Here is a 15,514-nt window from a genome sequence, read left to right on the forward strand (position 1 = left end):
CCAGAGATAAATTGTGACGTCACGATTTCTCGAGCCGTTGGCTGCAAGTGACGAGTAATTGAACGCACCTTAGCCCTGTGCGAGCCTGCTGCCATCTGCTGGCGCTTCTCGTGGGAAAATTCTAGAATCGACGCTGAACACGCCGGCACGCCGGATTTTGTGGTGCTCTTCGATCGCCATTCACTGATCGTTCTTGCGCGTCGTGCTTCTCTTGTTTCGCGTTTGAAGAGAGAAACGTCGAGCTTTTTTCCAGGATGACGGAGGGCGACGAGCAGAAACCAACAGCCCCCACGGGTGACCAGACCCCCGCCGCAAATCCGAACGCCGTTGATATTTCGCCCAAGCAGGACGGCGGCGTGCTCAAAGAGATCATCAAGCCGGGAGTCGGCGAAGATACTCCACAGGAGTCAAACACCGTCTATGTTCACTACACCGGGAAGCTACTCGACGGCACCGTATTTGATTCCAGCCGCACAAGGGGCGAGAAATTCGAGTTTGTCCTCGGCAAAGGTAAGCGTGTTTGTGGGCTGCTTTGTGCGGCTACCTCAACGTTTTCGCGACAATCCGTCGCGCACCGTTGTTGTGATCACGGTCACGGCCGTGGAAGGACGGCGTGCTAAAAACGCTCTTTTGGGGGCACCGGATTTGAACGAAAATTAATCAAATTGAAATCGTTTCGAGCGTTGAACATTGATTTCAACCATGCTTGTTGAACGCTTGAAATCGTTTCGAGCTTGCGTTTTCTGATCGGAAGGTTCAACCATTCTTCAAATCTTTAGTCAAGCGATTAAAAAAAAAAATGTTTTAAACGTGATATTTTTGGAACCGATTATTTAGAATGCGGCGCGGCATTGTTCGCGAAGGTTCTACGATTCAGTCGGCACGTTGTTCACATGATATGCTTTCGGCGGGACGGAGCGTGAATCTGTAGTTGCGCAATAATGGCACTGCTAGTATTTCGTCTTTCACGTGTACACGTTCGCTTCATGTTGAACCTGTGACTCCAGCTGTCATTTTTTCTTTTTCCTTGACTAAACATTAGCCTTTATCGCAGTGTCTAAGGTGCCGACCTACGGCACTTTGCGCCAGCATTCATTGCCGTACTACGATGCCTCTACCGAACAAAGGCCGTCCTTTAGCAAAGGATGTCTTGCTTTTGGCACTTTGTGGCCGATATTAGTATGTCTAAAATAATCCCTGGAAAAGGGGAACAAAGGACGAACACAACTAGTTGTCTGGTGCGCGACTGAAAAATTCCGCCTGGTCCTGGTACCGAACCTGGGACCTCTCCATTTCCAGTGGAGCGCTCTATTAACCGAGCTAATAGATGTTAGTAGAGCAAACGGGTTTTATTAGCTGCCAACACCAACGAGGGTTAACGGCTTGATTTTTTAAGGTTATGATGATAATGCAATTAAATGCAAAGGTGCAAGCCAGCTGGACAACAATGACGAAGTGAATCCCTGGAAAAGGGGAACATACACCTATCTCCAAGCACAGCTAGGTGACTGGTGCGCAACCGAAAAAATCCGTCTGGTCCTGGTAACAAGGCAGGACCTCTCCATGGAGCGCTCCCCTGGAAATGGAGGTGTCCCTAATTTGATACCAGGACCAGGCAGATTTTTTCATTTGTGCGCCAGTCACCTAGCTGTGTTTGGAGATTTGTCCTTTGTCCCTCACTTCTCCAGGGTTTTTTTTCGTCATTCTTGTCCAGCTCGCTTGCACCTTTGCATTTAATTGCATTATCATCAAAATTATTATGACCATGCACTTTAGCTGTACTTTTTGTTTTGTATTACATTTGCTAGTTATGACTGCTCAGATTCCATAAAACTTTCTTCATAACAAATAGTAACAGGTCTCACAAACATTCAGTTTCTTCTTTTTTTTGGGGGGGGGGGGGGGGGGGGGGTGGAACATTGTTGCTGCTTGGGAACGTTGCTACCATCACTCGAGAAGAACTCACATTTATTTAAAATCACAATCGCAACCTTCGAGAGAGTGCAACTTCGTCAAACTTGAAGAGATTGTTTGTCTGCACAACGCAGACAGAAACATACATAAGAAAACATGCTGCTCGCTTCTGCAGTGTTTGTCTCACTCGGGCTTTATGTTAAAACAAACTGTCGGCGCACTGTTGATGGAACACGTCAAAATAAGCGTGAATTTTGCTTAACATTTTCGGAAAGGGAACTTGAAGGCACGACCTACGTTCCAGTGCCGTCGGACGGCACTTGAACGTAGGTACATACGCTGCGCCTGTTGTCATCTGCAGCTGTAACTGTTCGAAAGCAGAAGTGTAAAACAAATGGCACTTCGCACGCGTGTTTCACAAACAATTTTTTTTTTTTTATTTACTTTGATTTTCTTGTACAGGGAATGCGAGTGCATGCAGCGCATGTACCTACGTTCCCAGGATTATTTTTGATGCTGGGGTAAACTTAGTTTCCCTGCTAAATTTAGAGGGGAAGTTGATAAAAATACAGGTTCTTCACTCTTTGAAGCGACTGCTTAATGTCTTGTATACAAATTTAAATTATTGCTTCTTAAAGGGAAGATGCAACAGTTTTTGTACTTCGCACAAATATGGCTTGGAACAGATCCCCGACGTTAATGGTTTGTGAAATACCCGTTTGTTTTTCACCACACGCAAGGTCGCACACAAAATTAAAGAAAAACAATCAGCATGGCCATGTGATCTGGAGCCGATTATGTGCCACCTATGTTGATCACAGCCACGTGCTGGGGTCAGCAAGTCACAGGAAACGTGCTCGGTGTCAGACATTGTTATAGTTTGGCTATTGTCATCATTGCAGCGATTGGACATGGGCCACAACCCGAATGCTTCTAGAGCTATTGATTATCACCTACCCAAATCAAGTGCCCACACAATGCTCGGGTCCAATCTATGATCCACATTCAAATATTGTCACTGGGCGGTACTGCAACCGTCCAGCTACGTCATCAAGTTTTGAAAAGGAGAGATTGAATAAAAATGCTCACTTTTGTCCTTGAAATTCACCGCAACAAAGAAGTTTCTTGGCCAGTAGCGTTGCAAGCGAGTGCCCTTAAAGGGGCACTGAAGTCATTTTTCAAAAAGGTCGTGTTTGATCTTATATTGTTTAAATTGTGTTAGTGCCCACATATACCAAGTACTATATTACAAAACCGCCTTTTCATCTCTGGGGAATAGAAAAATATGTGGACTCTTTTTTTCCCTCAGACTACATTCTGTGGACCAATGAAAGCCCTACAATAAGCGCAGATTCCGAATGATTTGACTATAACTCGTTTTGAAGAGAGTCTTATACATGCACATTCGGATAAGACTCCTCTTTTCCTCCGCGAGCTATGCCATCGCTTGCAACTCGCCGACAAGCGCCCTTTGTTGACCACTTCACTTAGGAGATGACGTGATTTTTTAACACTCTTTTAACGAGGAAATAAGCTACACATGGTTGTGGTTTCGGGTTTGTTGGGATGCTTAGAGCGTCCAGGTTGAGTTGTCACCACAAAAGGCCGATCTCGAAATCAACTTCAGTGCCCCTTTAAGTCCCACTAGTGCCAGTAAGCTTGTGTAAAGAGAAAAACATTCCATTTCAATATTGTTGCACCACCCCTTGAAATACTGCATAGGACATTAAAGGTAAAAATTGCTGCCAGTGTTTGCTTACACACACAATGCAGTGCTAGCTTATTGCTGATGCAGTGCTAACTTTACATTGTCTCAGTGCTTAGATGCATGTGTGATTGTCCTTTGTGCACTCATGACTAGTAACCAGCATGTCTGGATGTTCTGATAGCAACGAAAGCCGAACATTAGCTTCATTGCTTTTGCTCTTTGTTCCAGGAAATGTAATCAAAGCATGGGACATTGGCGTGGCAACGATGAAGAAAGGAGAGGTGGCCATCCTGACGTGCAGCTCCGAGTACGCCTACGGCAAGCGGGGTAGCCCTCCCAAGATCCCTGCTGACGCGACACTGATATTCGAGGTGGAGCTGTTCGACTGGAAGCTGGAGGACATCAGCCCGGACAGCGACGGCAGCATTCAGCGCAAGATCATCACAGCGGGAGAGCTGTACACCACCCCCAAGACGCACGCCGAGGTCAAAGGTGCGGGGCTGCGCCGTTTCGCAACCGCGCATGTGTCTGTAACATAGGTCGGCACTTTAGAGCCCCTTTATTCACCATCACATCACAAACAAAATCATGTCTCCAAATTCATTCGCACTCACAGCACAAGGTACTCCGACCTCCCAAAGTCACGGCCCTTCACATCCCGGTGTTCAACCGCGCCAAAACTTCATCCCCTTCACATCGCAGCTTTCAAACTCCGCCGAGAATTCATCCTCTTCACATCACGGCATTCAACCGCGCCAAGAATTCATCCCCATCAGGGCCATCACATCACCGCCGCCTCCGAGTTCACGGAGTCATTCACCATCACATCACCAATTCACAAAGTCATTCACCATGACCACGAATTCATCAGAATTCACCATCGTGTATTCGTCGGTATTCACATCACATCATGAATTCATCCGAATTCACTATCACTTCACAAATTCATCTGAATTCACCATCACTTCACGAAGTCATCCGAATTCACCATCACATCATGAACTCATTTGAATTCACCATCACATCCTGAATTCATCCGAATTCACCATCACGGTCAACACGAATTCACCATCACATCATGACATCCGCGTAATTCATGAAGTCATTCAGGTTCATGCTGACTAAATTCGACTTCATGGCTGGTAGCCCTTCACGAGTTCGCTGTTCTTGCGGAATAGGACTGTAGCGCCTTTTTGTGTCAATCACCTGAAACCAGGACCTGACTCAACACTGCGCTGAGGCGCACACGGCTATGCAGCGAAGCTAATGGCCAAACCGCTAAAGTCAAATGGGTTCCTGTCATTTGTGGTGAAGTATGAAAACAACCAGCAAGCAAGCAAGCACCTGCATAACATGTTTTCTGCCCATTCTGAATTCATAACCGTGCTCACTATCACGTCGAGAATTAAGTTCATGGTATTACTTCCCATCACAAACTTATCAAGTTCACGAGCCATTTACCATCACGTCACGAATACATTGAGTCATTCACATCACAATGAATTCTTCACTTCACGAAGTCAATCACAACACATCATGAGTTTATTCGAATTCACGAAGTCATTCACAATCACATCACAAATTCATTATAATTCACGAAGTCATTCACCATCACATCACAAATTCATTCAAATTCACGAATTCATTCAAATTCACAGTCATTCACCATCACATCATGATTTTTTTTTCAATTTCAAGAATTCATTCAGAGCCATTCAGATTCACGCCGTGAACGTGAATGAAGGTGAATGAGCGAGTTCATGAATGAATTTGCTGAGGTACGGTCTGTAATAGACCCTTCTGCAAATTTTGTGCCATCTAGTGGCGGCGTTTTCAAACTACACGCGGGCGATGAGGCTGGCCACTCTCAGTCACCATTCATATGTCGAGAGTTTTCGGAGCACTTGCGTTCCTGCTGCTGCTCAAATGCTATTTGTAATATACCTCTTTATAGCACAGTGTCGTGTCTTTGTGGGCAGAAATCATGCTTTCGAATCAGTCTAAGCAGCACAATCCTACCGCTTTGAGCAGGAACGAAATGCGCATGCGAACTGCACATACGTACAGGAACCTACAGAATGCACCACTTTGAAGGGGTTAATGTTCATGGGGTGTTGTTTGCATGGCCAAAAGTGGGCTCTGGATAGTGTAGCAAGTCTGATGGCACCCTCTTGTTTCTGTACTGAATCGGAGAAAAATGGTTGCGATCATTGATTTCGTTTTAAATGAGGAAATTGGATGCATACCAATCTAATGTTAAGTTTCTTTTTTGTTTCGTTTTTAATTTTTAAAGCTTGTAGTTTGAGTTATGACCATAGGCAATCTCAGAAACAACTTTAGTGCCCCTAACCCTTCGAGTACCAGGTGTTTTTTCTTTATGTCAAACACAGATTTTGATTCCACGCAGAAAAACTGTAGCATGCTTTAATGAAGTATATATAGCATTTCTTACACTGGCCGCAGTGGCTACAAGCTCCAGCCGAAAGCCGATGTGGCATCGGGCTACGTGAGTGGTGTGTCGCGTCATTGTTGTCGCCTTCTCCGCGGGTGTAGCTCCGAAGTTAGTCGCTGGAGGCGCAGCAGTGACTCATGGAATTCGGTGCAATTGAGCGTGATGACGACGCCCCTCACTGTCGGGCGATCCCATGCAGTGCACCTCCTGGGAAGGCACGAGGGGCGAGTCTTCGAGGACCGTGAGCTGAGCTTCGTCATTGGTGAGGGCTCCGAGCACGGCGTTGTGCGGGGCGTGGAGACCGGGCTGCAGAAGTTCAAGAAAGGCGAGAAGTCCCTGCTCCGCATCGCACCAAGCTTTGCCTTCGGCGCGGAAGGCAGCAGCCAGTTGGGTGTGCCCCCCAACGCAAACGTCGAGTACGAAGTGACTCTCAAGAGCTTTGAAAACGTGAGTTCGACGGAACCCGGGTTTGCCGGTGTCTCGAGCCGCGCGAACCGGCGTCGCTGCTCGAGATCGACGGTTGGGTGTCGGTGGGTATGGGCAGAGACTTTTATAGGGGGTACTCACTGGACGTCATATTTGAGGGCAATGTTTAGAGCACATGCTCAGAATGAGCTCGCACTAGTAGGCTGCTAAGACCGGCAACCTTGATGGTGTGGAATGCACATTGCAAAAGGACTGAAAGCTTGCTGTCAACATGCGCTCATCAGTCGCGCATACAGCTATGGCCTCCTGTGAATACTCCCTATACGGAGAGAGTTTGGCCGACGGGCAGAGCCTGTCACCCACTCGAACAAGCAGACAGACTTTGTGGTGCCACGGGATGGAGGCTTTCGCTTTTGGACCACTCCACCCTGTGTGCGCTAGTTCAAGTTTACGGTTAGTTGTTTTATAAACACGATTTCCTGTACTCTGGCATTGTGTTACCTGTAATTGGTGACTGTATCCAAGCACCGGTCGTCGTTGATTGATCTCTAAAAACAGAGCTTACATATAAGCTTTTTTTTTTTCATTTAGTTTTAAACACAATGATGGCTTCTCAAACAAAATGAAATCTAAAATTTGAGCGCACATGGTCGCAGTGCTTCTCCTAATTGGCGCCCGTTGCAAGACTGAATTTTGGCGGTGGTCACTTTCGGGATATAGTACTCAAAGTATTAAAACTTCACTCACAAGTGGAATGAATTTAAGATAATATAATTTTCAGAGATTGTAGCAGATAAGCAAGCTTGAGCTGTTGATTCCATGTACAGCACCAAAGACATTTAACTTTAACAAGAAACACCCTTATTACAATGATGGGTCGCTGCATGCCTGGCATTCCTAACTCAGAGCGTGTCCAAAATTCTATGCCCCAAGATGGCAGAGGTTAGATGTCCTTCCTGGTTTCCGTACTCCCAGTCGAGGTTGCTTTTACATACAAATATACAAAATACAACCAAATTCAAATACAAAATAGTACAACTGGCAGTAAAAAAACATGAAAGACTCTTACAATTCTCTGTTATGCCGAATTAGAGCGCAGCTCTTGAGGGGGAGAGGGGGGAGGATATGCCCCTCCTCCCCCTCTTCCTCTTCCCTCCCATTAAGCAGGAAATTTTCTCTAAATTTTCCGCTAAGTTTAACCAGGAATTTTTTCAGCTAAAAAATGTTTCCGCTAAATTTAGTGCGGAATTTTTTATGATAGATTTAGCAGGGAATTCTTTCCACTAGACTTAGCGGGAATTTTTTCCTCTAAATTTAGCGGGGAATTTTTTCCACTAAATTTAGCAGGGAATTTTTTCTGCTAAATTTAGTGGGGGAATTTCTCCGCTAAATTTGGCGGGAAATCATATCTTTGCTATATCATTGTTTACTGTAAAGAGGTACTGTTGTATGTTTGTTTCAGTTGCTTGGCTTTATTGGCAGTTGCAAGTAGTAGTACTTATAGGCCCTTCCTCTTTCTCCAGGCCAAAGAATCCTGGGAGATGGACACAGACGAGAAGATTGAGCAGGCGGACCTTGCCAAGAACAAGGGCACGCTATTCCTCAAGGCGAGTCCGATCACGGCGGCTGTAGTCATTGCTCAGTGTCTTTCACTTGTGTTGGTAAACACGGCATAGAGCGAGCCTCCCAAAGCGAAAGAAATTGTATGTTTATGCAGCGAGGACTTGACAATATAAGAGCAGCGATATAGCCAGTACGGTACAACTGCTATCCCATGGTTTCTACCGTGCTTGACGATTTAGTTAAAGACATTACGCTAGTACAGTGACTGTCGATTTCCAAACTGTCATATTGACAGGATCAGGGTCGTTCTGCGGTGCGAGCTTTGATTCCATCCACTGAAAGCTGCACACTAGCATGGCCACCCACCAATCTCTCTTTCCCCCGCCCCATTTGGAGCATGGATCTACATCTACCATTGCCATGCATGCACAGGCAATCCCTGAATTTGTGCTTTTTCTTGCCTTTGAGCCAGTAGTACAGCTCCAAGTCCTTTATGACTTGAGTCCGTGCAAATTTCATGTCCAGCGCGTTGGTTGAGATGACCGCCAAGGATGGAACGAGTTTGAAGCCTTGACTTCATGTTGTCGAATGCTCTCTGTTGTTCGTCGGGCAGCAGGCACAGGATCACCATTTGGGCAATAGAACTTGTTCTTAAGTGATTACAAGACATTTGAGGGCGTAAAACGAACGCCGTTGAACCCCTCCCTTGTTCAGCAGCACACAAATATTTTGCTAGATTCTCTTTTTCTAGACAGCCTGCTCATGCTTGTAAGTGATGTCAGACGTCCGGAAAGCACGAAAGAATTTGAATGTCGATTTTGGCATTGCCTTCATTTGCTGTTTTCTCAGTAGCTATTCTGAACTTAAAGATACTAGAAAGCATGCTGGGAAGAGTAAAGCCCAAATATTCATAAAATAAAATTAAAATGTCATTCGCCCACTACTCAAAGGGACACTGAAGTGGGTTTTAAGATTGTCCTTTTTCCTTTTAAAAGTGCAACCGTAGCTAGAACTACCATATTTACACGATTTTAAGACAACCCCCCCCCCCCCCCAATTGCACAAAAAAAAAAAAAAAAAACAACTTCAGGAGCGCATATTAAGGCAAACACGGGGGAGCGACAGGTCGTCTCTTTCAAGAGCCCGGCCTCCAGCGTGCGCACGATGCCTTCTGGTGTGGTTTGGCTGTGCATGCACGCATGAGGCACGCGTGATGCACGAGCATTATCGAAGCAAAGAAGCTCACGCTGGGGGTGTGACAACTGAAGCTGCTCCTTGCTGCGACTAGAGAATACGATTTGTCTGCACTGGTGCTGTCGTTCTCGTCGTCATCACTGCTACGTTCTCAGCACTGTGTCGGCGTCGTCCAACAATATCTCGCACTTCGCAAATGACAGCATCAACCGCATCTTCCGGCCTTGCTCGGTGATCCCGTCGCACGTCACGGGTAGCAACCGATCGCGCACTTCTGTGGCGTACGTTGCAAGCCTCACCTCTAACTCGAGAAGGCATCCTGCTCTTCGTTTTCCGTCACAGCTTAAGGTTCTGCGCCTTTGCAAACACCACTGGTGCACCACCCACTCCGACAGGTTGAACTTGCATCCAGCAGCGCTGTTGTTCGTTGCTTGTGAATGAAGAATGGCATGAACAAGCGCTAAACACCTAACCTGCATAGATCACGTGTGTCATTGCAGAGATATGTAGTTTTCACTCCAGCATGATCTCGGCACTTGATCAACCAACGTTCAACCGTGAATCGTGCAAAAAGAAACAGTGGGGAGTGAGGCGGTGAGGCTGTTCCAGCGGCCATTCCGGAGTGGCTCTTGCATCAAGTGCCACCACCCCCGGGAGTCAGGCACGCGGTGCACTGTACACCGCCGTGTTGTTTCGTTATCGCGATTGTTTCGTTTTTGTCAATGGTGGAATGCTTTAGTTCAGTTATAAGTCGACCCATTTTTTTCAAACCTTGAAATATGGGTCGACTTACATTCGTGTGAGCCCGGTACTACTCTTCTCTTAATTTACTATGTGCCCCCCCCACCTACACCCCCAAAAGAATGTTGTTTTCCTTAATTGCAGAAATAAACGGCACATTGCCGCTTGCATAGCCAAAAGGAAACCCTTCTTCTTACTTATAGAACACTGGTTCTCAACCATTGTTGTTTTGCGGACCCCTTGTGAATTGCCGAAGATGATGGGGGTCCCCGTTTGTGGTGAGGGAAAGGAAAGAGTGTAGGTTCATTATCATAATGATTTACTAAATTAGTATAACTACAATTGAAAATGAGCGTGTTGGTTAATAGATACAAAACTGGAAAGTATAAAACAGAGAGGACGAGGACGGGAACAGGACATCTTTCAAAGTTTCCGTCCTCGTCCTCTCCGTTTTATACTTTCAAGTTCTGTAGTGTAACTAAAGGCTAGACTTTTACAGCGGAGCTGTTAAGGGCTGGGTTCATAGACTGCGGCAACCTTTCCAGCCTTTCCACTCTGGTTTTCACCACAGTGGAAGTGCTAAATTTCTTTAGGCGTCATCCTCGAGGTCATCCCAGAAATCATCGCTGAGGTCATCCTAGACGTCGTCCTAGAGGTCGTCCTAGGCGTTGTCCTCCAGGTCATCCTAGAAGTCGTCCTCTGGGCGGCGTACTTGAGGTCGTTCCATCATAGTACAGCTTCGCTGGTCTTCCTTCTTCACCAGATTGGAAAGGCTGAAAGTTTTCCATAGACACACACGAGAAAACTCAATTGAAATTTAAAATGTTTTTTCTCAATCTAAAAAAACAACCTTTATTGCCGGGCTTGACTGATGAGGCAGGGCTTCGCAAACCCCTAGGGTGCCTTCGAGGACCCCATTTGAGAACCGCTGTTCTAGAAGATTCATATTTACTTTTACCCAGAGCGTAATAGATGAGGCCAGCGTGACCTTGCCGAGTCCATTTCTTGAGTATTTGAGACGGGAACATTCTAGGTTCAATGTTCAAGATACCGAGGGTACTAGATAAGGAGCCTCCTTATCTGTCACACTCGGGGTAAGAGTAGACACGAAGCTTCTAGAAGTATGGAGATGCATTTCCTCTCCGTGCACGCAGCAATATCGCTGAACGCCGTGTCTTCATTCAAACGTAGCACTAGTGGTTCGAGCGAGGTGCCAAAGTTTCGGAACAAACCCTTATCTTGTTCAAAAGTTGTGAGTGATTTTCTTAAAATTTGGAGGACGTTTTACGGACTTTAACTTTTGCTGAAAATTTGGGCTGTAACGGAGTTTATTTTTGTTAAATTCCCATTTCTGCGAAATTTGGAGTTTGTTTTACGGTGTTCCCAATTTTTAAAAAATAAGAAACAAAATAAATAAATAAAGTTTGGGTACAATGACCCGTTGTCCTGAAGGAACCTTGACTAGCTAAAAGGCAAACCCCTTTTGTCAGTACCTCCAGATTTTAAAAGAAACTGAAGTGGCATCTCCTCAAGACCACTGACCTTGTGCTCTTATAAAGTACATTAGTAACACACAGTCTTTTTTTTTTTTTTTCATTTTTTTTTTTTTTATTAATCCAGATTGACGGAAAATTTACTGGGGTGTAGTCTGAAAACACGGAACCCTACTTACAACTTTTAAATAAGATGGCGGTTAGTTCTGAAACTTTGGTGTTTGGTTCAGATCGCTGGCGCTGCTACTCTTGAGCGGAGGATGAGCATTTGTTTTGTGACGCATCTTTTATTTTTTTAATGAAAAATAGCTCATAAATGTTTTAGAGAGAGGGGGGGGGGGGGGGGGGGGGGGCCTTGTGTATCAGAAAAAGTGGGTGTTGCAAGGTTTTGTCACGGTTTTATTTGAAAAAGGGAACGCCTGATTATAATCTTTTGCTAGGGCACATAGATTGAGTTTGTGTCCTATAAGGACGATACAAAAACTCGCTTCTGTGCTGCGGATGCCGTCGGCTCGCTGGCTGACTCGCGGAATTTGGCCGCGGCTTTTAGGCGGAGAAGTACCAGTTGGCCCTGGACAAGTACAAGCGTGCGGTGGACCTGCTGGAGCACGAGGACACCCTGGAGGGGGAGAAGAAGGCCAGGAGGGACGCAGTGATGCTAGCCAACTACCTCAACGTCTCCCTGTGCCACCTGCGGCTCAAGGACACCATGGAGGTCATCAAGGCGTGCAACAAGGCGCTCGAGTTGGACCCCCGCAGCGAGAAGGCCCTCTTCCGCAGGGGACAGGTGAGGAAGCGTCAATTTGGTCCGGGCGAGGTCCCCGCGGAGGTCTCAAGGAAACTAGAGATGGGTCTTGGGGAAACTAGAGATGCTGTGGGCTCGTTTTATCTAGGGCTGTTTCGCAAGTTTGTGATTGGCTGCGTTGTGAAGGCTTCTGACCGCTTGCAACAAGAGAAAACACTCCATATCCCTCGACGTGTTTGTGTTCATTTTACAAGTAGCATGAAGTGCTCCAATGAACGAGTCCCATGCCCGTGCCCCATGCGGCCCTCGCTTGAGACGCGTGTCTTGCACAATCGCGCAACGGCGGTTGTCAGTACTCGTCAGAATTGTGAAGTACAAATTTTATTGGGGAACTTCAAACGCATTGGCACCGTATGTTAGGTAGACCTGCAACACTTCCAATCTGCCTGCATACAACTATGCCAAAGGTTTTTTAGTATTTCAGAGATGAAAATTATGCACTCTTTTTGACAAGAACCGGTAAGAGAGCTTTTGCCGTCTCCTCAAATTAATTTGTGTTGTACTGTATTAAAATATGAATAACTTTTTTTTTTTTTTTTTTCATTGGCCTTTATTACCTTGTTTCTGAGACATCAGCATTGAGGGTATATATTAGTGTCGGTTATCTAGGGATTGACAAAACTCCTTTATGGAATTTAGGGCTCGTTCACACATGCATCACATTGCTGAATTAGTGCTGAACAGGCCTTTACAGTGAAGAACGTACACTGAAATGGGTGGAAACTGAGGAATTTAAAACGATCATTCGTCCTTCCCTCCGCAGGCCCACATGACCAACAAGGACTTTGACGAGGCACGGAGTGACTTCGAGCAGGTCCTGCAGATTGACGCGAACAACAAGGCGGCCAAGAACCAGCTGACCGTGTGTGCGGCCAAGCAGAAAGAGCAGCTCCAGAGGGAGCGTCAGATGTACAAGAACATGTTCGAGCGCATGGCGGCCAAGGACGCGCCCGTGAGTACCTTCTCGGCTCTGCGTTGGTCTGCCTCCAAAAGTTGGGAACCGTCTTGGCCGTACTACGATGCCAGGCTTGAAGCCAACATTCCTCCACTCATTCGCAAATTGACAGCTTGAGGGAGCCGCCATCGTTCTAGATCCTTTGTCGAGAGACCGGTGATGCTGTTGTGCTCTGTTTACAGGCTGTTTTTCTTTGTGCGTTGGAGGAGTGGAAGGCAGCAGTTATTGTTGTACGTTGAGTTGCTTGCTCTTTTCACGAACAAGAGGAGAGAAGGTGCCTTCGACACTTTATGTAGGGGCAGAGCAATCGTAGAAAATTATTTTTGGTGTTCCGCGGACATTTAGAAGTAAATGTAGAGACATTCAGAAGTTAAATTTGCAAATATTTTTCCTTTTTGTCTATATGGACCCTCAAGGGAAAATAGGAAGTTGATTGTTTCCAATTTCACAGTGTACAGTCGGCGCACTTATATTATATGCCAATTTGTTGCGCCCTCAACTTGCATCATGCCACGTCTTAATCGCAGAAAACGTCCCCGGCGGTGATCAAGCCACCGAGCTCCGAGGAACCCCTGGAGCCGGGCGTGTGGAACAAGTCATCCGAAGAGAACAACCAGGAACCATCTTCTCCGGAAGAGTCAAAAACAGCCGAAGCCGAAGTACCGCCGGAATCCGTCCCAACGTCTGCTTAGATCCCCCCCTCCCCCCACCCCCCCCCCCCCCTCTACCGTTCCAACCAAAATTTTTCTTTGTTTCGTGATGCTCTCTTTTCTCCCAGTCACGACTGCAAAATTATTTCAAACCCTTCGCATCTTTTTTTTTTTTTTTGTAAAGGGCCAATGGCGAGAGTTTCTCTAAGGCAGTTCAGATTTCATTCCTTTTGTGCAAGCCATGTTGTATTACAAAAAAAAAAAAAAAAATTGTTATATTTTTTTTTTTCTGTGCCTGTCTACGTTTTTGAATAAATATCTCGTGAACTGTCATATGCTTGTTCTGTAAGCCCTCGGATTTCCAAGAAATTGTGAAACAACTTTTTGACTCGCTAAGGAGTGCCGTCAATGTATCCCGTGCATTCCTGGAACCTATAAGGAGAACCTATTTTCAATTCAACGTACTAACTTTTACAAAAAAAAACATTGGACATTTGAGTCTACTTTTCTCCTTGACTTGGCAGCCAAATGAGCAGTCATGGAAGTGCTTTTGGTATTGGCTCTTCTGGTGGTAGATGGCGTCTGCAAAGAACCGTAAGCACTTTCACCTTCCCATCAAAAACATTTTTTATCGATCTTCTGGCTCAGTGTGGCCAATGCTGGCTGTTCTTTGGTGGGCTCTTACTGCCAAGATTCGTCATGGTCGCGTGCCTGGGTTGGAAATGCTTGTGCGAGGGCATATTAAGAAAATTAAGCTATGACCTCTACCTTCTATGCATTGAATGGACTGTAGTTGGGGTTCTTCGTTTCTGGTTTTATTCTTTTTTCACATCTATGACATTTCCTGAACGGGGAAATTCATTTTGACGTCTACCAAAAAAACATTTTTATTTTCTTCCAATTGTTTCGGACTACGGCCTAAGCTGAAAAGCACACGAAAGAAAATCAAGGTTAAGCTGGATGGTCCCCACAGGAAAATGGGCAAAACCCATTGAAGACTTTGGGAGCTTTGAACCCCTAAACTGGGGGACAGAAAAGAGGAAAAGCAACCCAAACGAGGATGATGGGGACACAACCATCAGAACAAGGTAAAACTTGGCTGATGTTAAAATAGTTAACAAAAATAAAACCAGAAAAGGAAAGATCCAAGCTATAGTATAAGGAAGAATTGTTCAAATTTGTACAGAGGATATTAAACTCATTTTGAGGGGTGGATAATGTTTATTACTTCCCGCACTTAATTGGAGTAGACGTCTCTCGACCTGGCATCTCCCCGCTAAATTTAGCGGGGTGTTGAGGTGTCATGCACATGGTTGCGTTATGCCAATTTCCTGCTAAGTGACCAAATCCTGGGATTAGGTACTTCTGTTCAAAGCATTCTATGCTGTGAAAGTAAGTTAACACTTCTGAATGATGCACAAAAATAAAGGCACACTCATGTCCATGCATGTTCGTTCAAAAAAACACCCTTTCCTTTTTTTTCGACAGTTTCTGAAGGACGAAGCACTTGCTGGAATGTCTGTACTTGTATTGGAAAAGTCTTCTCTAGTTTTGTGTCCAATTCGGGACTGCAATCAGTTTGCCAGTTTGAAATCACTGTCCACTAAGCTCAG

General features: G+C 45.6%; 1 protein-coding gene across 1 annotated transcript; it reads left to right on the forward strand.

The window, feature by feature from the left end:
- The first annotated feature begins 52 nt into the window (after positions 1 to 52).
- LOC8052113 (peptidyl-prolyl cis-trans isomerase FKBP4) lies at positions 53 to 14,234 on the forward strand. The gene is made up of 7 exons (XM_029973606.3): positions 53 to 510; positions 3,851 to 4,114; positions 6,274 to 6,521; positions 8,024 to 8,107; positions 12,042 to 12,278; positions 13,060 to 13,248; positions 13,779 to 14,234. The coding sequence occupies exons 1-7, from the start codon at positions 255 to 257 to the stop codon at positions 13,941 to 13,943; spliced, it is 1,443 nt and encodes a 480-aa protein (XP_029829466.2). The 5' UTR covers positions 53 to 254; the 3' UTR covers positions 13,944 to 14,234.
- Positions 14,235 to 15,514: the final 1,280 nt, after the last annotated feature.

Source organism: Ixodes scapularis, unplaced genomic scaffold, assembly GCF_016920785.2.
Source record: "Ixodes scapularis isolate PalLabHiFi unplaced genomic scaffold, ASM1692078v2 PGA_scaffold7__128_contigs__length_106722199, whole genome shotgun sequence".
Classification (NCBI taxonomy): domain Eukaryota; kingdom Metazoa; phylum Arthropoda; class Arachnida; order Ixodida; family Ixodidae; genus Ixodes; species Ixodes scapularis.

Excerpts from the sequence above, each read along its gene's own strand:
- LOC8052113 (XM_029973606.3), top strand. The coding sequence starts at position 255 with ATGACGGAGGGCGACGAGCAGAAACCAACAGCCCCCACGGGTGACCAG. Across the intron at positions 8,108-12,041 it reads AGGGCACGCTATTCCTCAAG|GCGGAGAAGTACCAGTTGGC; the intron begins GCGAGTCCGATC and ends CGCGGCTTTTAG. Across the intron at positions 12,279-13,059 it reads CCCTCTTCCGCAGGGGACAG|GCCCACATGACCAACAAGGA; the intron begins GTGAGGAAGCGT and ends TTCCCTCCGCAG.